The sequence below is a fragment of the Gasterosteus aculeatus genome, chromosome 7 (assembly GCF_964276395.1).
Source record: "Gasterosteus aculeatus chromosome 7, fGasAcu3.hap1.1, whole genome shotgun sequence".
Lineage (NCBI taxonomy): Eukaryota > Metazoa > Chordata > Actinopteri > Perciformes > Gasterosteidae > Gasterosteus > Gasterosteus aculeatus.
Window position 1 is genome coordinate 21,554,781 of NC_135694.1, and position 23,243 is coordinate 21,578,023.

At 43.5% G+C, this 23,243-nt stretch overlaps 1 protein-coding gene across 4 annotated transcripts in view; it reads left to right on the forward strand.

The window, feature by feature from the left end:
- The first annotated feature begins 3,729 nt into the window (after nucleotides 1-3,729).
- The window catches only part of sptbn2 (spectrin, beta, non-erythrocytic 2), a 43,091-nt gene continuing 23,577 nt past the window's right edge, over nucleotides 3,730-23,243 (forward strand). For 2 of the 4 annotated variants that reach the window (XM_040179742.2, XM_078105145.1), the window contains exons 1-2: nucleotides 3,730-4,234; nucleotides 13,546-13,733. In XM_040179742.2, the coding sequence (XP_040035676.2) occupies nucleotides 13,577-13,733 (157 nt within the window). In that variant the 5' untranslated portion in view covers nucleotides 3,730-4,234; nucleotides 13,546-13,576. Of the gene's footprint in view, nucleotides 4,235-13,545; nucleotides 13,734-18,225; nucleotides 18,987-23,243 lie in introns of those variants that run through there. The other 2 variants (XM_040179744.2, XM_040179746.2) reach the window with 1 other exon arrangement.

A 23,243-nucleotide genomic window follows, 5' to 3' on the forward strand; every position in this document is an offset into this window, starting at 1 on the left:
CCTGTTTAAGTATATTCAGGCATGTGCAGACACATCTATGTGGTAACAGTATGTACAATATATTATGATACTGTGTAAACACAGTGTTCATGGTATCATTAAGCATTATCGCCACACTGGGATCACTGTGCAAAGAGGATTAGAAAAATAGCAACAAACAAACAAAAACCGGCGACTCAAGTATTGCTTGCACCACAACTCTGAAGCAGAATCTTGTCGACTGATTTATACACCAAGAAACCGGTGCAATAACTCAGAAAGCTGTCTGTCTGTCTTCATACGCAGTCTATATCCTGTGAGCTCAGTGAGTCACGTTGCACCATATCGGCACCTCAGCGACTCACCGTCCTGGTTTCATTCTGTCGAACTATTGTATCATTTGAAACTGGAACAGCAGGGTGACCTCCAGCAACTAGTTTAGGGAGAAAGAGATAAGACGGGAGGGATAGAGGATGAGCAAGAAACGAAACAGAAATAGCATAGTTGTCCTAGGGAGAAGAGTCTATAAATATCTTTCAGTAGGTCACACCGACCCAACTATCACCCACAAGGTACCAGTGGCCATTGACTGAAGCTATACGTTCTTCTTTGTTGGTGAAATACGTCTTTGGTTGTCTTCTGAGTTTCGGTGAGAAGGATGACAGGTTTTGTAATGACTTGCATATTTCACATATATTTAATTGAGTCCATCATTTCACCAGTCATTGCATCTTTAAATCAGTCAACAATAGAAGTCCTTGGAATGGTTGACTTTTACAGTGTGGAAATGAGTTATGGTTTCTCAGTTTCTCTGTTTTTATGGATTCTTTTATGTACCGTGGTCGGTTTATTAAAACAGCTTACTATAGATATTCTACGTGAGCCTGTGCTGAACAAATAGGCTACAAAGAGAAGCGCTTATATTTAAAGTTTCATCAATAGATAAAGTATCACCAACAATTCACCTTCGGAAGTGAAGCTCGTCTGCATTTGCAAACAAAGAATTTAATTTCTCGCCAAATTTGAAGGAGTTTGCTATCAGAGGTGTTGCTAATAAGGAAACACAACCAACAAGGGTGAGATAAAACACAAACAAAATATTTAAATAGAATTCTAATTATCTTTTTAGTTCAGATGTCAAATAATCTAGCCTGTGGTAAATTGTGGTAAAACTTTGGAATAGAGTAAACTGAAACAATGCAGCTGCAACTGCATGCACGACGGGAGGAACAGCAATGCGCTTCTTTATGCTTGTGTCAGTCCCAGCCTCAGACTCCTTATTTAAGGTCAGCACCCCCACCTTTACCGGAATTAGAGTCATGCGATTCAGATTTAAGGCTGGGAATATCAGTCACATTGTGCTGTGGCAGTGGGGGAGGAGAGGGGGTGGGGGGGGGGGGTGTAGTAGAGATCATTTCCACCGGGCTGTGAAGCTTTACAGTCACACCAACTTCACCAATTTGCAACGCCACCCCCCCCAACTCCACCCTGGTGGCTGCACACACTAATGATGACCCCACCCACACAGGTCCCGTCTATAGTGAGCAGACAGAGAGGGGGTTTAGCTTAAACTGCTGTAATCTGCAGAAACTACTGTGCTGGACCCACTCTGGAGCCAGTGGCCGCCTTATATCCTGCACTCAGCTCTTTCTCTTTGTCACGGTGGATTGTGGATGAGCTCTCTGCTGGGCTGTGGGTCTGTGAGCAGGGGTGGGGACTGGGGACTGGGGCGTAAACAGGTTGTCTGTGTGCGCTATAACAGATACTCACAGCTCAAATTAATAAAAACATTTGAATTATTTTTATTTTGGTGTATATGCCATTACAGTGTCCGGACTGTAACCTTCAAGGAGAAATGTGTAAATCCACCTGAGCTTGAGTTTGTCCATATTATATTGTATATTGTTATATACTATATATACTATACTGTATATATATACTATATTGTTTAGATGATAATGACAGTTATATAGAGATGCATATGCCAGAGGCTGCCAATATGATTATATTAGATAAAACAATTAGACAGTAGGAGAAACAAAATAAATGTTGGGTATTAATTCGAATCAGTGTCACTGAAGGGGAAATGAGGTAAACACGAAGGCAATATAAAAAATAAAAAAAAATTCTAGCAAAATATATCAGAATACATGTAGGATCCAGTGACTAACTGAACTGTACAGCTAATTATTGTTTATGTTTATGCTAAACTACAATAGTGTTTTTAATGTTTGGATTTCAAAATTGTTATCTGGATTATGTCATCGTATGTGGGAGGGTGACATTAGCAAATACAATGATAGAAGTCTGGGTTCAAACAGTGTGTGATGTCTCCATTACCTTTTAAACCATTTTAAAGAACAGATTAATTGTTTTCTCCAATGACATTAGTCAGCGGACTGAATGCAGATGAAAAGCCTTGTCAGTCTGATTTCATCTGACGTCTACATTAGTTTTGGATGTCCTAAAAACGTCAGTTTACATAAAGTCCTCAACATTTTGAAAATATTATTTAACCTTCACTTAATCAGGGTTGTTTCTGTATTACTCTGGTAACAGTTTCACACATTCACATGTCCTAAACAACTGCAATCTGATTGGCTAGTGTGAATTTATTTATCTTATTAAGCGTAGACAAAAGTATAAATCTCAGAAATCTTGTTTATCAGGCTTAACATTAAACCACAGTACTATCTTTGAGGTACAAGGTCCCTTTTAAATATGTCCCTCACCTTGCACGCCAACCCAACCGGAACACGGCCGTTGATGCAGATGTATACTGAAATACAAGTTTTTGAGCAGCCAAACATTGAAATGAGACCCATCATCCCATAAAAACAACTCGCACCACCAGTTTGTTGGTTAATTACGCTCACAGATGCACAGCCAATGACACACAGTGCAGACAACACAAAGATAGTCATAGTTTTGTTTTTTGGGTGCCTTCCTTAGGGCCTTTCTGCAGACCAACGGCATGAATGAGTCCCTCCAGATTTGATTTGACTCGATTGCAGGACCTTTTTGAATCACCGCTTACTTTACTGTGCAATGGAGAAACGCACAGGGGAAGACCCTGGTCTTCAGGGCTCTAGAGCATAGGAGTCTCCCAAGGCTTTATGAATAACCCAGATCTCGGTGACCTGCTTGATGTCTCACAAACCAGGTGCTGCAAAGTGTCTCACGAATAATTCAGTGCAATGGCATTTCCTAGAGATAAAATACTAAAATGAGTGGAGAACCATCTGAAAAAATCGGTTTGGGGATTTCTGAAAGAAGTTGCGGCTCAATTAAGGCTCAAGGTGTTGATTCACATAATGTAATTCCACAATGTGATGTATGCCTACAATACAATGACCGCAATATAAATGGATAAAAAGAATGACACCACTGACATTGATGTGTTGAATTCATTTTATCGTTACAAAGGAGAAACCAGTAGGATGCTCAAATTGGCTGCAACCCCATGTGGATTGAAGATGCATTCAATGTAGGCTAAAAAGTCCCAGCCTGGCAATTGTAGAATTTCCTCATTCATTTTAACAGGATTGCAAGATAAAGATGTCTCGAGAATCAAAACCAAAGGGTATGTGAATGATTCAGTTTTAGCACCAGGGACAGCACCAGACGAGGGCCAGAGCATCCGCTTCTCTCAGTGATGGTACACTTATCTTTGAGGATGCTGAAAAATGTGTTTCTCATGTGACTGTGAGGGGTCAACACCCACACCCACACACCCGCCCACTCACCCATCACCCCCCCCCCACACACACACCCCTAACCACCACCATGTCCACTGGTTTCTTTCTTCTCCCTGTTGAACGGGAGCGAGTGAGATGAGACGGCCCTTCTGATGCTCGGCCACGGGGGGAGGAAGAAGCTGCTGCGGATATCCGTCTCATACCTGCCTCAAAACGGGCTCTTTTCATCGCTTATTTCTTTTTTTTTGTCTCCCCCCGCTGACAGCTTTGCGTGAAAGCGACCTATTTTACATATAGCTTCATGCAAAAAGCCTGGTTTCGTTTCGTAACCGGGTAGCGACGCGGAGGAAAAGCTGTTGATATTATTATTTATTTTTTTGTTGGAAGATGCGGATTTAAAGGAAAGCCGTTGCCCCGCGTTACCTGGGATTCTTTCACCGCTGCGTCTCACGTTAACGTCAGCTCACAGTCGCACGCGCTGGTAGCAACGGAAGATATCACAGCGACGCGTTGTCCACATTATCGACAACCTCTGTGACGGGAGACAAAACTAAGGGGTAAGCCTGCTTTTTTGTTTCTTCTTCCACTGATGCTCTTTATTATTTCCCGCTGGTAGCAGCTAACGGGAGAGAGACAGGGCGAGGGGGAGTGATGTTCAGGTAAACGCTGTTAGCTCGCCATCGCTACTCATTAGCCGTCCAAGTCCACACCGCGGATACGTTACCGTATCTCACACAATAGCGTCGCCCCCTCCCCCCCTCACACACACAAAACCTCATAAAAGAGATTCCGGCTCAAATAAATTCGCGTGTGTAAATTAGCAGCTTGCTCGACGAGTCTTTATCGGAGGGAACCGTTCCCCTGCACGTCTTGTCTCCTCTCGCCTTTGTCTCAACCGATGTCACAACGCAGCCACATTTGTGTCTGCGCCTCCTTGTACGACCAACATCTGCCCCACGAACCCCCCCGGCGTGGTGGGTGCGTGGTTTTAATCGAGATGTGGCGTCTCGTAAATCTGCTGCTGCTGTTTGGGTGTGTGTGTGTGTATGTTTTTTGCTGCCGACATTGTGTGTTGTGATGGGGCTGTAGGCTGCGTGCCTGCCTGGCCTACACCGTCCGTGAGTCATTCATAGCGGGGATGCATCAGGTAAACGCCTGAGCTAAATATCACTCTACACACCAAGTCCAATGGGGCACGTTGTTATGGAACGAAGATACCTCCTTGTTTAGAAGATGGGGAGATCTGACATTCGCCACCACGTGTAGAAGAGCCATGTTTTATAGCCCTGAGGCATCGGCCCATTGAGGGAAATAAATGGTATGGTGGCAGTAGAAATACACGAGTGACTCCCTCCGATCAGCCCGTTTCAAAAGGTTTTTTTTTGTGTCCAATAGATGGGCACTTTTTGCCCATGACTGAGATTAGGCCAGTTATAAAAGATAATGTGCTGTATTCAAAGGTTGGCTTTGAAATCTACAGTGAAAAAGAGCTGCAGCACTATTACATTAGTTAAGGAGTAGAGGTGTGATACTCTGAATAGAAAGCTCCTCTTTCATGCAAAACTGCTATCGGTCTAAATCGTCTACATTGATGATATTTAACTACTCTTGGAGCACTAAGAAGGTAGTAAATGGTTAGGGGTTCGGTGACAAGAGCTCTGGCTGTTCTGTGAAGCTAAACCTCTCCACTGTACGGGGCCCGCTATTTCTATCTTCTGGCAGTGTCTCTTAATACAATGTAGATCAAGGTTCCAGCCCACTTTATATTCAGGGACTGCTTCACACGTTGATTGAAAGCTGAATGCAATAAATTGCAGTCATCTAGACTCCAGATGACTGCAATTTATTGCATTCTAAAGAGAGTGGGAGAGAAAGCCAGGGCTTCATTCTGCAACATTTAAAATACCTCCTCTGTCTCTCACTACTTTCACCTTGGCTTTGAGGCCAGATAACTGGAATTTATGGACTAGATTTGTCAAATTATTTCATATTTCCTCACTTGTACTGGTTTTCCTAATGCCTCCTTTCCACTGATGTCATTGTAATTTGCAGTTCTCCAAATCAGCCCCGTAAAAATGACATGCCCTGATATTTTAAATACCTCTTCTGTCTTGGTCATCATATCCACATTGCTTCATTTGTTTCAGAGACTACATTGCTTTTACGTAGTCTAGACCGAATCTTTCCATAAAATTCACCAATCGCCGTCCCCAATATATTGTCACGGCATTAATATGGAAGCACAAAGTCTAACATGCTTTTAAAGAGTTTTTGTTGTGGTCAGCTTCACCTTCTCCAACTGCTAGACACATTCATTGTAGAAGAAATACCCCTCTCCAATAATTCACAGATTAGCCATATTTAATTATGTGTAATAACCTTGAGTAAACTTTGAATCCTGTTATTAAAGGCATACAAAGCTAGTCAATTTGGTAACTCTGGAGTCAACAAAATGCATTTATCAAATATAACAATTTTTTACATTTCCACAAAAGTCCTCACAGACAAGCGAATCCTGGTTTCATTAAGCGGGGAATTGTACCACCGGAGGGCGACATGATGGCTTCCCCCTTCCTGTTGACGTTGTTGCAATGATGCTGGTGGAGCTTTGTCTGCAGGCAGCATTAGGTGTGTACGGGTGAAGCCGGCCGCAAACAGTCCGTTTAAAAATGTATGAAGTCCCTTAACAGCTGTGGCTGAAATCTATCCGGGGAGGCCCGCTGTGATATGACTAAACAGACAAACCGGAGATTACAAGGAAAACATCATTGTGCAATTGTGCTTAAAAATGATGATGTGCTTGGACTAATTTACTGGCCGTTGTGCAGTCCTTGTGTGTCTTTGTTGTGTTCATGGCTGTGGGTGTAAATGCCTCCATGCCCTTTTGACGTAGAGACTCTGGGTTTGTGATGATAGACTTATGAGTTATGGCTGTTAGTGGCCAGCTAGATGAACAGCGTTACAACAATGGAACGGGGCTGTGAAAGTGGGCCCCCCCAGAGTGCTGATTCTCAAAATCCCTCTTGAACAAGCTTTTTTTTTTTCAGTTCCTGCTATTCACACTTTCATTGTGCTGCAGTGAAGCATGTCGGTAGAGCAGCATACGCCTTGTGCAACTAGTGCTGCCTTCTGATGGGCTGTTGATCATTTCTTCCTCTTCGTTCTTCAGCTCTCTGGAGCTGTAAAATGTTTATTTATCTGTGTTGGGAGGCCAGAAAGTGACATTGATGCTAACACGCTTTTTTATCTTCCACCATAAAAACGAGAACTGCATGTCATTTGGCATGCTGAACAACTGTGTCATCTCATTTGCATGCAGTTATTTTTTTGTGTTATCAACATGAATGTGCAAGTTGTCTTGCATCCATAACCAAACAGCAGCAGAGTGCTTAACTATTATTTATCCCCCATAGAAAGGGCAATTCAGTCTTCCCTCCTAACAGGGACCCACATGGCAGCAACCAGGAGCTGTACGTAGCCACAACCACCAGGAACGCTTGTACTACCATACTTCATGTATTATTAAAGAGAACTACAGAGCCATGCCAAGCAATCCCAACATTTTTTATTAGCACTATTTCACTATCTGTATACCCATAAAAACATCTGATTTGATAGTTTGGGATCCAAGTCCTTTTTGAATGTGCATTTATTGGCAGATTACTAGCAACAAAAAAAAAGAAACAATGGTTTAGTGGTGTTTCCTGGTTTTGTTCCGAAGCAGCCACACTGAGTGGTTGGCTTGCACATGCATCTGCCGATGCATATTGCAAGTCAAGGGCAAAAAGGAAAGCAAAAGAGAAAAGATGTATTTCACTTTTGACACACGCTTAACTGTCCTCCCCTCACATGCATTATGACTGTTGATGTTTAGCTCTTAGGATCGGTTGAGATCAACGGATGGTTATAAAGAGCTTTCCAATCAACCATGCAGCACAGCGGAGGGGCCTTCAATGCCTACTTGTTGCTCTTGTAGGTTTAAAAATGTCAAGAATCAATCCACGGTGGATTACCCTGATCTGTGGAAATATTTCATTCACTGCTGTTTTTAATTTGGCTTTCTGGCAGCCTTCGAGATTGATGCCGCCACTGTGACTTTCAGGCGCAAGTGTTTTTCAAAGTGCCGACTAAGCTCGGGATCATTCAGTAGCAGAGGCAAGACGGGAGCTGCATCCACTATGACTTTTGCTTGATCCTGATTATGAATACACATACCACATGCTGATATGCATGAGCAGTGTTTCCCCAAAGTTGACAACTTCAGGGTGGTGGAGGGGTAGTAGTCGGGCAAACAGTTTGGACAACTTATTGGACATATTTGCGCACATGTTGGTCCGGAAGGGGAAGAAGAAGAGTTAATCTTTTTAAATGTTTTATTCCAGACAGCTTCAGGGTTGGTGGGGGGGAGAAACACTGATTATGCTTTCGGTGGGCAAGAATTTCCACAGTGGGATGAAGGCTTTGAAGATGTTTTGCCTAGCCGGTGTAATTCAACATCCCAGTAAAGCAATGGTGCGTGTATTTAAACCTGCATAGTATTAGTATCAGTGGGGTTACTAAAGGTCATTCTCCAGGAGAGCTTGGCTGTGTAATGTGTGACACTGTATACTCCTGCGGCAGCCCACTGCTCCCACTGTGTGGGATGGGTGAAATGCAGAGAACAATTTCCTGTATGTGTAAAATAATACTTTGCAATAAAAATGGCTGACTGACAAAGATTCATATATGCAGATTGGATGTGTTCAGGTCCTGTTTTTCTCAGTCCTCAAATTGTTAACATATTTACATAAAATTCCAAGATTATCAGGATATGTATGAATGAATGAATACTAGGGCCTGAAGTTTTTTAATGTTGATCGTCTTCGACTATGGCGTAACTTAACTTTAATTTTGTCGATGTGCTATCATGCCCTCTACAGACCAGGTGTCCAAAACCAAAGTGACATCTCTATGTCCATGTGTGGAAGGCATGCCCGACGCTTGAGTATTTGATCAATGTGATGCTACAGGTCAACAAAGGACCTCTGCTGTTCTATTCAGCGGGGCATTCAGGCCCGGATCAGCAGCCCGCTGAGGGGCCTCCAACGCCTCGTCTCTGCAAACAGGAAGGGCTCGAACGGCTGGCCTCAACTCTCTGCTGACTCTTCCTTTGTCAGGAGTTGGTTTGCCCGTGCAGGCTTTGTCCGAGAAATTTTGGGATCTGCCCCGCCCCCCCCCCCCCAATTGCTTGTCTGAGTGTGACAGGCAGGCAGCACAGAGGTACCACCTCAGCTTGAAGTTTTTTTGCGAAGCTCTTGGCTGCTGGACAATAAGAATAATATGTTTTCAGTCGCATTTTTAATATGAAGTAGCTGTGTTTTTGAAAAGGCAGATCTCTCCTTTGTTTGCTCATTACTGTGTGTGTGTGTGTGTGTGTGTGTGTGTGTGTGTGTGTGTGTGTGTGTGTGTGTGTGTGTGTGTGTGTGTGTGTGTGTGTGTGTGTGTGTGTGTGTGTGTGTGTGTGTGTGTGTGTGTGTGTGTGTGTGTGTGTGTGTGTGTGTGGCACCGGGACAGTGTGGCTGGTTAAGTGTGCACAGGCCTAATTCCCTGCGGGTGACTGATCGTGGGCTCCATTACTCTTTTTCCGCTCTCTCTCTCATTAACGGGTGCAATGACAAATAGACCAGCTGGGTAAAGGGAAGCAGCTCAGGGAGGGGTTGAGGGATGGCGGAGACAGAAAGAGGCGGCGGCTTTGCTTTCTCTGCCGGTGTCGCTCTGCTTTTGAGCTCTGATGTGTGTCGGCCAAGCCAGAGGCCGGGTTTTTTGCCCTGAGGCGTTTCTCCGTGCCCCACTTTCACTCATCGCTTTTTCAGAAGCGGTACTCCCAGTAACTTGCGGTACACGTCACGCTTTCATATTCTGACTTTGGAGACAGCGTGCCGTCTTGTGTTGAAAAGGCTGGCCTCCGTTTAGGCCTCGTTACCCAGCTTGAGGATCTGTCGGTTCCACTCAGCCATTCGACGTTGTCCAGCTATGACTGTAGTAGGCCGATTTTAACGGCAGCACATACAGCTTTCTTATTAGGTTTTGTCGATTGCATGTTCTCAGAGTAACGCATGTGGACATTTGAAGGACACGCAAGGGGGTTTTAATTTAGTTTCTTTTCACCTTGAGGGGATTTTGTTAATGGAACCTTTTTTTTATGCCCCCCCTTTGTGCCACTTCTGTCCGACTGCCTGCCCGTCTTTTTTTCCCCGTGATAAGAGCAGTAATGGTGATGTTTGCGGTGCAATAGCCTCGGGGGTACCATCGGATTTCTTGACTTGAAGGTTTGCACACCACGGTTTGAGTTCTGAAGTTATTTTCCGTCTCTTGCCTTGTTTCTCTCTGGGAGGCAACTGTACTTCACTCAGGCTGCCAGGATGTAGGTGTTGAACCAACCCATTTTGTGTGCAGAATACTGATTTGCACATGCTGAGTGGGTGGATTTGTGCGCGTGTGTGTGTGTGTGTGTGTGGGGCTTTTTATAAGCACTGGGTTTGTGTGAGGTTGACTGTGGTGAGGGTGTAATAGGTCAGCTGGTGTGCGTGCGTGTGCGTGTGCGTGTGTGTGTGTGTGTGTGTGTGTGTGTGCACTAGGTTGTATCGTAGTAGGTCAGGGGATTGTTTGTCTGATCCATCGAGGGGCGATTAGTGCAGACACGGAGTCGAGCCTCTTCCTCCTGACAATAAAAGGAGGTTTGGCCTCGATTCGCCTCGGCCAGACTGCTGTGACCACACTGGTTCCCCCCCACCCCCCACCCCCCCACCCCACCCTCCAGCCCCCACCCTGGTCCACTCCCACAGACAGATTGTCATTGACTTCATGGCTGCCAGGCGTGTCCTGGATAGTGTGTGCTCTTTGTGGACTCCTGCTTCCACGTTGTGACGTTTGGTGGTTATTTAAGCCGCATGTAAATGTTCCCACTTCCTGGATGTGGGCCCGCCTGTGGTTATTATTATTTATTGTTTATCAATTTGCCTGGTACTTTGACACGGTGAGGCTGAGGGTAAAAAGGTGAAGTTGAGTTTGTGAATTGTCCATAATTATTGTATTATAGAATCTATAATCTGTCATACAATAATTGTACGGTTATTGTATTGTAATTCAATAATTGGACAATATAATCAAATAAATCACATAAAATTATATTCAACCAAGGAATAAAACATACCGACTACACACATACACACTTTGAGGGGGTCTTGGCATTTGCAAACTCCTGGGGTGCCGGTTAGTGGGGAGGTGACAGGTTTGCGGTTGACGTGGAGGCGTTGTTCTGCCTTCTTCTCTAATCCCTGCATTTAGTTTCTATTCCCAGCCGCTTCTTAATCTGCCACTAATAGGATTTGCCACGTTTTTTTAGTTTGTTTTTTTGTATAGCTAGAATTTGAGCGGCATGTTTGACTAGTGGTAAGGTGCATTAATGTTCAGGTATCTGTTGTATTGCCCAGCAGGATGGAATACATTTGACTTCTAACTAAATTCTAGCCTTTTAGCCATGAAAACACACCCACACCATTACACCACCACCAGCCTGAACCATTAATACAAGGCAGGAAGGATCCGTGCTTTCATGTTGCTTACGCCAAACTTTGACCCGACCATCTGAATGTCGCAGCAAACCAATCACTGACTCATCGGACAGGCAACGCTTTTCCAATCTTCTATTGTCCAGTTTTAAAGACCTTGTGCGAATCGTAGTCTAGTTTCCTGTTCTTGGCTGACGGTCTGGTCTCCTGCTGCTGTAGACGTCTTCTTCAAGGTTCCACGTGCGTTCAGAGATGCTATTCTGCTTAGTTACTGCCTTTCTATCATCTCAAACCGCTCTGCCCGTTCTCTCTGCCCTCTCACATCAAGACGGTATTTTTATCCACACAACTTCTGCTCACTGGATATTTTCTCTTTCTCGTCCCATTCTCTGTAAACCCTAGAGATGGTTGTGTGTGTGAAAATCCCAGTAGATCAGCAGTCTGCGACGTACTCAGACCAGCCCGTCTGCCACCAACAACCATGACACGTTCAAAGTTACTTAAATATCCTCCTACTTTTTCCCCCCATTTTGATGCTCTGTTTGATCACGTCTACACGCCTAAATGCATTGATATACGGCCATGTGATTGGGTGATTAGCAATTAGTATTAATTTGTGTGAGTTTATGTCAGTTAGCGTGTGGCCGTGGACATTTGTTCCATCTCCTCCGGCTCGTTCTCACTTGTTTCTCGTGACCATCTAAACTGGAAGCCATCCAATAAATGCACGATTGCCCCAAATGCCGAAACAACAACCCGGGTTTGATTAAGAGGATGGATGGGCTTTCATGACCAGACTAGTCCAAGAATCATCCAAGCTGACACATTACTGACAGCGTGACATCAAGCAGCTGTAATCCTTTTTTTCAATCAAACCTCCAGGATGAGAACGGAGAAGGAATGCATCGCCTCATTAATGTGTGACGTGTTGCATGGATGGCCTACTTAATCTCACTTACAGCACCACCTCGTTTGTTGCCTAGAATCTCTTTCTTTCAACCCCCCCCCCCATGTAATCTAACCACGGCCGATCTAAACTCATCATGACATGATGGAAAGACTAAACGACTCTTTGTAAGCGCTCAATAAAATCCCAATGAAAAGGCGGCCACAGCTGCTAGACACAAGTAACAGGTATTATCAAACGGACTACTCAACCATGTCTATTAATCTCTTCAATGCTCTTATACAAATGGCCCCAGTTAGTTAATGGGTCTCTCTGTTGGGGGGTTTAATCTTGATGTAGATCCAGTGACAGGATCTGTCTGGTACGTTTTTGAGTTGCTATATATTTGAAATCTATTTGGACTTCTTTGTTTTTTTTCATCTAAATCCATGCAAATACACATATCGGATTTACCTCCCTGGTGCCGTCCGCTGAACGTTTGGGTTTATGTCCCTTTATCTATGTCAAAGTGGAGAACCTATTAATATATTCATGCTTTCCTGTGTGGTGATCTTTTGTAAGATCAAAAAGATTTTGATCTTCTGAAAGTTGTATTTTTGACATAATAGTTAAGTGAACTACACCAAATGTTATATAGCGGCATATTAGAATATATTACAAGTGCACAATAACCATTAGTATGAATAAAGGGGACAAGATGCACTTTCTTTTGGCTCAAGCTAACCATTGTCCAGCAAAATCCTTAACTCATCTGGTTTGAGAATCGGTGTGTAGGAAGGATGCCTATTGAATGTTGCCAGCGGGGGTACCCTTTGTTATTATAACTGGATGCTGAGTTAGTACAAACAGCAGGATAGTGTGGGAGGGGGTTGCATGGCTAGCAGTGGGTACAAGGACAAGGACAGCAACTGATAAAACTAAGTGTTTTATTCTGTGGGGTTTTGACTATTAAGGGTGTGCGGCCGGTCGGCGGGTGGCATGTGCCGATTGACGGTGTTTCAGCCGTCAACTCTCCGGATAAAATGCTATTACTGGAGTTGCCGTGTGTGTGCGTGTGTGTGATGACGTGTGCTCTATCGCTGGGTGTTCTAACCGAGCGACTTTGTGAGAGTTGCTGAGCACAGGCCTCAACATTTTAATCTCCCCGTACACTCTGGCAGTTGGAAAGTCTAGGCCTCTATTTGCATATGACTGTCATTTGATCTTATAAAACACGAGTGCATCTGTGAGGAGAGCGCGTGTTCCAGAGCATCATCTGGCCTCTGTTTACAAACCAACAGTAACTCGGCAAAGTTTTAGGGGGTCTGTCTCCCGAAGCTCCCGCCGCCACGCGTCGCCCCGTGTCGCCCCGTCCCTTCTGTCCACATACTGAGTTTCGCCGCTTCTCTGTCCCCCGTGTCTGAACCTCCAGGTTGAATGCGTCTTCCTCCAGCGCCGACACCATGAGCACCCTCTCGCCGACGGACTTTGACAGCTTGGAGATCCAGCAGCAGTACAATGACATCAACAACCGCTGGGACCTGGCAGCAGAGACCGACTGGGACAATGAGAACAGCTCCGCGCGCCTCTTCGAGCGCTCGCGCATCAAGGCTCTCGCAGGTACGCTACACCTTTGGTACCCGTGTGTGACGATGACCGACAAACATACAGATCAGTTTGAAGCAGTTTGACTGCAGAGGGATGCAGACATTTTCAGTTTACTAGCCTGGCAAAAGTGCAATATTTGAGATTTAAGTTATTTGATCTGATCGTTATTCTAATTATTCATAAAACACATTTAAAAGATTTTAAAAAGTACATCGTAAAATGTAAGCTGTTGAAACATTCAGCAAAGTCCCAATTTTTTTGACTGAACCAAAAAATGTATATTACGATATTTCCATAAGGGCATTGAGTGTTTTTGAATGCCTCGAGCTTTCAAGTGTTTTCAGTCACTCCCTGACTTGACACTGTCAGGATTTCGTTGACAGCAGATTTGGGACGGATAATTTTCTTTGAATATCGGCCTTTTTAAAACTGCCTTTTTATCCACCGGGTTTTAACACCACAATCGTTGACAGCTTATTTTTTAAAGGAAAACAGATTACTACGTTTTTGTATTAAAGAAGCCATAATAAGTCCTTTGAATGTCCTTCAAGTGGACATTACCTGTTCAGATATGTGAGTATTCACTTACACATAATACAGACCTTGTAAAATAAGATTCTAACTTTGTGATCGTGAGTTTAGTCCTCTCGAGCAGAACACCTGTGGTTGCAATCTCTCTAGTTCCCGAGTATAATGCAACACATCCCCTTTTCAAAATATAATCCTTGGTGACAACATTATCCTATAAGGCCAGTATGGTAACTTAAGTTAACATTTTTAAATGCGCAACTGTTGCGCAACATTTAGACCAAATTACCGCCCAATGGTTATTTGCACCAATATATTGAGGTTCTGTAGACTGAAGTACCAGCTTTATCCTTTTCCGTCCCAAAAGGCACAATTCTCTCTTTATAGGGCAAGACCAAAATACCTCCCAAATGAGGACAAAGTCAGGCAGCCGTATAGTCATTTCACCACAGAGCAATAAGCAGAGATGGAGTGAGGTAGTGAGGCTAGTCTTTAGGGCTGCTAAATACTCTCATCCACATAGGAACACCTGACGATTAAATGTTCATAATGTTAGCCAGGTCATGCAAGTCCATTCATGCTGAGATGATTTTTATGTGCTTGAACACTCTGCATCACAATGCATGTTGTGCCCAAACAGTGGTCCTCCTAGAATGAACGAGAAGGATGCATTCCTTTTTTATTCAATGTTGGTAGAAGTTAGCTTTACGCCCCACTTTACCCGCCGGCCTTGAGTCTCTTGACATACTTCCAAGTTGTGCATTTGCATGTTTGCCAGCCTGTCCTTTTGGAAGCCCCACGTAAAAATCCTGATGGCCCGGTTAGTTGTCGTAGCACGTCTGTGTGTGTGTGCACCCTGTGCCTTCCTGTTTTTTACACTCTAATGATGAAGTAACTGTTCCTAATAGTCAAAAAATGATGCAGTATCCTGGAAAACCCAGCAGAGGGGAGTAACTGGCAGACACACACACATACACACACTCAAAAACTACATGCTCGAATTATTGGAGCACCGCTGTAGTCAAAGTACTTCTAAAAGATAGACCTCATTTTACTTACAAATACCAACTGACTCATTTCCTAAACGAAACGAACGCTGGGTGTTTCCCCTACTGCGTTGCCTGGTTGCAAATGCATTGAATTACATTTCACGATGGACTGTATCTCGCTGCCATGTAATTATGGTACGCAACAGAGGGCTGTAATACTCTTATACAAGTGGAACTGTGTGTGTATTTTTGTGTTAATACCTGCTATACAAGCTCCGTTTGACAAGTGTGGGCTTGATGTGCACATTTTTTGACACGCTGTAGCAGCTTCCCCTCCACCCCCCACCCCCATAGCTCCAGCCCACCTCTTTACAAGTTAGCCACAAATGTCAAGACGTTCAGCATTCTGTCAGCCTTTCTTCATTCAACCGTCTCCGCTTTTGTAACATGACATGGCCCCATTTCCTCATCGCCTTCCCATCTGTTGGAATCATTTTTATTACCAGCCACTTGTTTCACAGTAGACAACCAAGCCTTTGTTGAGATAATGGTATTTTGCATGGACAACCACATATCTACTTTCCTATATTGTGCGAGCAAATGTTGCACATTTTCTTTTTAGGGCAACAGCCAACTTCACACTCAAGCAGTTACACGTATTTACTTGTGGAAGCTCACATAGTGGGCGAGCAAGACTTTTTTCGCTTAGAAAAACAAACATTTTATTTGAATCACCAAAAATGAACATGAAATCTGACCACTGCATTTAACCCATCCGAAGCACTGACAACATCTGTTTGCTGTAAAGCGGCGGTGGAGCCCCTCAGAGTTCAGGACCCGCTCAAGGACATTTTGACACTGTTACTCTGAGAGCCGGGGACGGAACCGGCATCCTCGGTGTCTAACGATAGAACCACTTTACACACTGAGCCGCCCGTGGCATCCATATGCTTTTTGTTAACACGACAGGAACTGTTCCCTCAACGGCCTCTCTTTGATGTTTGGCTGCTGAATAGGAGTGAATTTGATTTAGCCTGTGGGTAAAAATGTAATAAAAACAAATAAAAATGTATACCTCATGTCTTAATATATACAATGACACTGCGAGGTATATCAAATTCTCAATTCTGTCGAAAATCAAGTAAAAGCAAATGTGGATCACCGAAGAGAAATCAACCCTACTTGTTTGGGCGGGGGCTCGAATTCCCTCCTCAGATCAGATATTTACTCCCAGTGTTTGTTCTGCCCTTCCCCAGGTCCCTCAAAGGGCCGATGCTGTATTATGAAAAAAAAAATGGCATACTCAGCAGTGGATCTCTCCTTTCGCCCTCTGGCCATGGTTACTCCTCCGCAGCTTCTGTCTTTTTCTCTTTCTCAGCTGTGTTCATTCACCACACCAGACCACCATTGATTATCATTAAGTCCAGTTTGCTCAATGCAGGAGTTTCTCCCACATTTCCCTTTGGCAGACGGCCCCGCTTTTTGTTTTCATATTTCACATTCAGAAAATAACTGTTAATCCTGCCTGGTCTTTTTATTTATTAGTACGTCTAAATGACGGATGGATTTTGTAGGGAGGAAACCGCCTACAAATATATCAAAATATGTTAAGAGCCATGTGCCAGACACACAAATCTGCCATCACATCTGCCTTTCATGTTCATTGGCATTGGGATGTGTGATATATGCCCACTGGGATCCTAAATGGCCATTACCAGTTTACCAGCTCTGCGCTCCTCGTTTCTCGCTGCATGTGATCACTGCACAGCCTCTGTTCCCCCAAAAGGAAGCGCGTCTTTCTTCGGATCTCATTAGTCCAGTCCTCCTCCATAAACACTGAGTCGCAGGAGGCCCGGAGCATTTGGTCCTCTAATGAGACCCATCCAGATGCTCCCTGCTCATCAGGACAAGCGCAGATAAAAAAGGAACAGCCAGATATTTTACCACGGCGCACCGACCAGACCTAACGCCATCCCCTCGTAAGAAAGGTTGTGACCTTTAGTGCTCACTGTGTTTACAGTCTTGTCTTACTTTTCAAACACACATATATTTAGTACCCAGTATCTTTGAGCTTATGCGTTTTTTTTTGGGGGGGGGGGGGGGGGGTGGCGATAATGGCTATGCAAGATAGCGTAAGCCTTTCCCTTCAATAAGTTATTCAATTTCTAAAATATGTTCATCGTTTTTCTTTTAATGTTTCGTTTAAGCTAACCGCTTGCTTGCTGTGGATACGCAGATACATTTTTATTGTCTGTTGTGTAATATCCAGCATATCCACATATGCTTAAAATGCATAGAATATGTGCTAAAAAACTGTAGGCTGTCTTCTTTTACCACTGTAGAGAAGAAGAAAAATAATTAACACATGTCCATGTCCAAACAATCATTTAATCTGGCTTTGAAAACCGTATTTAATAATCATAAAGCCGACAGGAAACTTTTTTTTTTCATAATATTGTCCTAATTGTCACTAATCTAGTCAAACACATGAAATATGTCAATGCTCTGTGGTTCTATAATTATTTTAGACTGGTAATGGCTCCCTTCCACCCCCACGCCTGCCTAACCATCTGCCTGACAAACCGACGCATGAGTTCATCATTTCAAATCTTGTTCAGGCAGGAAGGAGCTTGTTGTGTTGCTGATTCATTCTCGACAACTTCCTTCCTGTCATGACGCCTTATCACCGGGCAGACCACGTGAACAGGAAAAGGAAGATCAAATCTTTTGTTGGAAGCGTGATAGAAATAAAACGAAAGTTACGTATCTAACTACGGTTCTATGAATCCTGGAGGCATCCAGAGAGTGCTGCACACCGCCTCTGGCGGTCAGTAAGGATGAAATAGAACCACACAGGGAGAGGCGGCCAGATAAGAGGATGCAATCTGATGGGGAGTTTTGTGATGTACCTTCTTGGCAGGCCACGCCCCTCTGCTCCCTGGCATTAAGGTGCAGTTGCATAATCTGCCTCGAGCTACGCTGAGCATGGAACTTTTAATGGTTTAGTGCACCTCCGTAGCTCCTCCCTCCCCTCATCTTTTCAAGGCGTTCTCCTTTTGTGCTCCTCCCTCAAACACACCTTATGCAAATGATACAATTTTCAGACTGCACAGCCGGCTGTGTTTACACAGCAATCCGACCGCAGCCGGTTACTGCTGTGCTCTGCCGTTTGGAGGGAAGGAAAGGAGAGCCTTTTAACGGAGTGCAACTACAACAAAAAAGTGTTCACTTTGCTCAGAGGCCACAAGCGTGGTGAAATTCTCCACAAGGCGAGGTGAAACACGAGAACATTTTTTTTCTTCAGCTTTGTTTGAAATCAATTTTTTGAAAGAACCCTCCACCGTTGCAGTGCTGTGTTTTCATTGGACAAGGTGGTACATACAGTAAAAGGGGCCAAAGAACAGGCGGCAACATTTTCAGCTCGAGTTGTGCCCGACGGAGCCACAGCTTCGAGGGAATCTATAAAAGGAGGACGAATCAAGGCATTTTGGATATACGAAGCTTTTATCTTCCATCTATCTCTCCCAAAGGAATCGATTTATTTGTAGTGGGAGAGGTTGCCTCTCTTGTGCTATGTGGGAGAACTCCCATTCACTTTGTATCTGAGAGGATTATTAGGAGAGAGATCCAGAAAAAAAGGCCATGGAACTGGACCACAGGGACCGAGAACCTTGCTTGTCCCCAGCAGCATTTGTTAATCAGGTGCAATATTCTAACATCCTAGAAGGAAGGTTTAAACAGCTGCAAGGTAAGAGACCTACTGACCTGTTGATATGGTAACAAGGGAACTTTCAATCTCTTAGGGAATTTATAATCTACATTTTTTTTATGGAATGATTTGTTTAGGTTAGTTAAGCAAATGTATTTCAATATAATGAGTTTCATTTACGTTCTATTGAAGTTCTTTATGGTGTGCCCTAGCTAAACGCTTTTTTAATGTTAAAAGTTATAGACCAGACGGAGTGACAGTTGCGACTTTTTCCAATATTTATTCAAGTATTTTATGTAGAATATGACTATTTAGCCCAGCACCAGGTGCTGTGGATTATTTTTAGTCCCTGTTTATAGCTTAGCATTGTTGTGCTATCTCCCTGTTAAAGGTTTCAAAGACTCCTCTCAGTTCGGTTCAGTTTTGAGCGCCCAACATGGAGAGAATCTATTAGAGCCTAGCAGACACACAGTAAGGCTTCAGCTCAGCTCTAAAGCAGGCAGGCTGGCACCTGATCACTAGGCCACCTGTCTTTCCTTATCTTCTTACAATGCACAGCTCTGTCTCTGGCTCAGGTCCGTGAGTTCCTGCAAAACCAAATCAGAGGCCTGTGAAAAAGGGATGAAGGGAACCGTGTGTTAATGAAAGTGAAAAACAATTCGTAAATGTTGCTTTTGTTGTGATGAGTGTTTTTGCTGGATCCCTGTGTGTACCTGTTGGGCATGTTCCTGTGCGCTTTAAACCTAGTTCTCGAAGGCCAAATGATAATGTATTTGCAGTAGCTGAGTATGTGCGAGCAATATTGTTGTGTATGAAACTGGTATTTCAGTCAGTAGTGTGCAAGAAGATCTCAGTGTTTTGGTAGTTTCCTGTCCCTCCCTGGTTGCTTCAGAGTGTATTTGAGGGGCAAGCCTTTTCTGCATGCTTGTTATTCTCGTAGCAGACCAACAATACATTAAGCAATATCTGGATTGCCACGTGGAAGAAGTTGCTGAAAGAAAGTGTGCATATATTCTCCCCGACACCGCCACACTGGCTTTGAGTCGAAGTAAGCATTTTCACTTGTACACACAGAAGCACACTGACTGCATATCCTTTTCAACTTGTTAAGCAAGAAAGCCTAAACTTCTGATGTCAGTTTTGAGGGGTCGGAGGTCAGTAACTCATTTTACGCTGTCAGGATTTATTCACACTTCCCTCCAATAGGAATATTGTGAAATGGGGTTCCATTGCAACCGTGATCTTTATTCATGAATTCATGTTTAGGAAAATGAAGATGAAAGATGTGTGACACATGTTCTTCATCTCGGCGTATGGATATGTTCTAGATGGAGTTTTCTGTAAACATACCCATTTTAAAAGTTCTAAGACACACAACAACATAATTTGGCAACACCCACTTGTATTACCAGTCTGACTACCCTTGAGGCTCATTCCTTTTGTCACTCCTTCCCTCCCTGTTTCAAACATGATGTGTGCTGATAAAACGCATACACAAAGGAAACATTCCCAAATGGTTTCGTACTGTACATTATCTTTGCATTCATTTTCCAATATTTGTCACCATCTTATGTGCAGTTCATGAAAGGTCAGTGTTCTCCCACTTCTCCTCTTTGACATTGGATCTTAACCATACAATGAGTATCCTAACCGGAATATTTGGGGTGAAAAACTGTTTCTTAATCATTTTCAATCATTTATTGTTAAAGACAGATTGTCAGGACCCACACCAGTCTGCAAAGCACTGAACACATCTAGCATTGTTTGACCGAGCGGTGAATGATAAGTGACTAAATAACTTTGGACATGGATGACTGGTTGAATGGAGCACAGGGCCACATGGTTGACAAAAAAAAAACATTGTCGTTGTGTAATGAAATGGTCTTTATTGACAGTAGGAGGAGTTGTTTCATTAAACAAAAACTATTTTTTCAACCTTAATATGTTGTAGTTGCCCAGATGACCCCATGCACAATATGTTATGCAATCTTATGGTTCCTCGTGTGCGAAATGCAATAGATGCGCAAGAGTCTAACGCTTCCAGATATTGATTTTGCCGTCCAGAACTCGTCGCTTTGATTTGATGTTGCAGTTCATGGAAGTGTACTTTGTTAGACCTCGGGGTCGTTGTCCTGGTTTATCTACTGTGAGTCTGCTGCTGTGGACTTGAGTTTGGACTGTCACTCAACCCGCCTTACCAGTTTGGCTCTGTACAAATACACAGTACTTTGAAAGAACAACGAGTTTTTCATCTTTTTGTTGTCAAGGTCAATCATACACAACAAACAAAGAGATGTGAAAAGATGTCCAAACAAAATCTGCAGTCACCATGTTTTTTGTACTGAGTTGACTCATTTTACACAATAGGTTCTTATTGTTATCTTTCAGTCGATCTGTATCGACTTTATTTTAATTTTTTTCATGACATTTTCTGTCAAGTCACAACAAAGAGGTGACCAGGACATTTTTTCCTCCTTCTTATTCAAAGCCTAGCTACCAAGTATCTCTGTTCTTATATACTTTAATTAGAGAAACTGCATTTTTGAAAGGGCTCAATGTTTAGTTTTAGGTCAAGTTTCAGGCCTCGTGGCACACCATGAATTGACTGTTGTAATTGAATATTTCCAACACTCCTAGTGAAAGCTCTGGTGGCCTCCAGCTGTAACCAGAGTCACATTACCGTGGTGCCGTTTCACCACACGCACACACAAAATGTGCCCTGTTGTGTTTGAACAGTTTCCACAATATTGACCGTCTCCTACTTGGAAGGGTAACACGAAGGTGCTGTTTTGGATGCTTCAGGACAATGCTTGTGTTTTCACGCCCCAATGTTTCCAGATGTTTTGGCTAAGAGGGGCCTGTTTCTGTCTCCTCTCTCATGTGTATGGCCTTGGCAGGTCCCCCTCCTCCACTATCGGTCTCATTCGCAGCTGCAGATGGCTGCGAGGGGGCATGACCTGAAGGGCTTGTTGAGTTGAAAAAGGGACAGAGGATGGGATAGAAGATTTTAAGCATCTTCACCCTTTTCAGTTTTTGGCATTGTGAGATGCAAACCTGTTGGCGAGGCAAAACCAATTGTCTTTCTAGACTTGTGACCGCAAACTGTTGTGTTTGCATTCACAACTGAATGTGTAAAAAAACGTGCCACATCTGGCAATGTGGCAGTTTTACCACAGCCCTACTTTCAAAGTCTTAAGCAAAGGAAGGGCAGTTCTGCTTTTACGAGGAGGGGAACGCCAACACGTGCACGTGCCATTTAGCACACTGTGTTTTGCAAGTTGGGTGTTACAAATAATTGTTCTGATGATATGCAGGAAGGCCTCCCTAAATTCTGCAGACATGCAACACTGAGGGTAGATTTTCAAATACCTGTGGAAGTAAGAGTGCACTAATGTGCGTTCAATGATTTGAACAAACGGTGCACGGTACATGTAGTAAAGCATTCTGTACTATGATTTCTATTTCTAGGTTGTTTGGGACTTGCTAATACTGCTCTCGTAGAAACTGAAGTAACTGTTGACTTTGAAGGTGGAGTAGATATTTGAACCTTCATTTACATTTTACAGAACTATTTACAAACCCAAACTCTGTGATGTACTCATTGTATTGGTTAGCTCAAACCACTGACTGCTGACTATGAAAACTGGTCACCACTAAGCACAAAAAATGCAACCTGCTGTTGCCTATTTCAGTGTACCTGAAAAATGCCTAATGAGGACATATAACAGACTCAAATTCAAGATGTCAAGGTCGTCCTCTACTGAGTGACTCAAACAGCATAACAGTAGGAAGTCAAGTTTGTATTTTCTCCCTTTGAAGGAGACATATTTGTATTCTCATTTTTTGTAACCTTGACTGTGAATTAAGGTTGAACTTTTTTTAACCGTGTTCTTTTGTGTGCGGAATGTTGCCAGTAACGCAACAAATATGTGAGACGCCTGATCTCTTCAAGATATCAGATGGATTACATTGAGAGATACCAGGTAATGCCTTTATCCAGATGTACCAAAACGTGTTAGACCTTTAGTGCCTGACCAAAATGTTCCCACACATTTACGCACCCGTACATACACACCAATCACATTGTTGGTTGCTGGGTCACTAGTTTCACTCTATGTTCTCTTTGCCCTTTGGCACACAACCAAAATCATGTCTGTGAGGGAATGACCGAAAGAAGGTCATTAAGGCAGATTTAAGCAGCCAGATTGATGGAAGCGGTTTGCTTATTCTTTTAGAATACGGGGCCAGCGAAGGCTTTCATTACGCAAGCTCAATGGCAAGGGCATTTCAACCCAG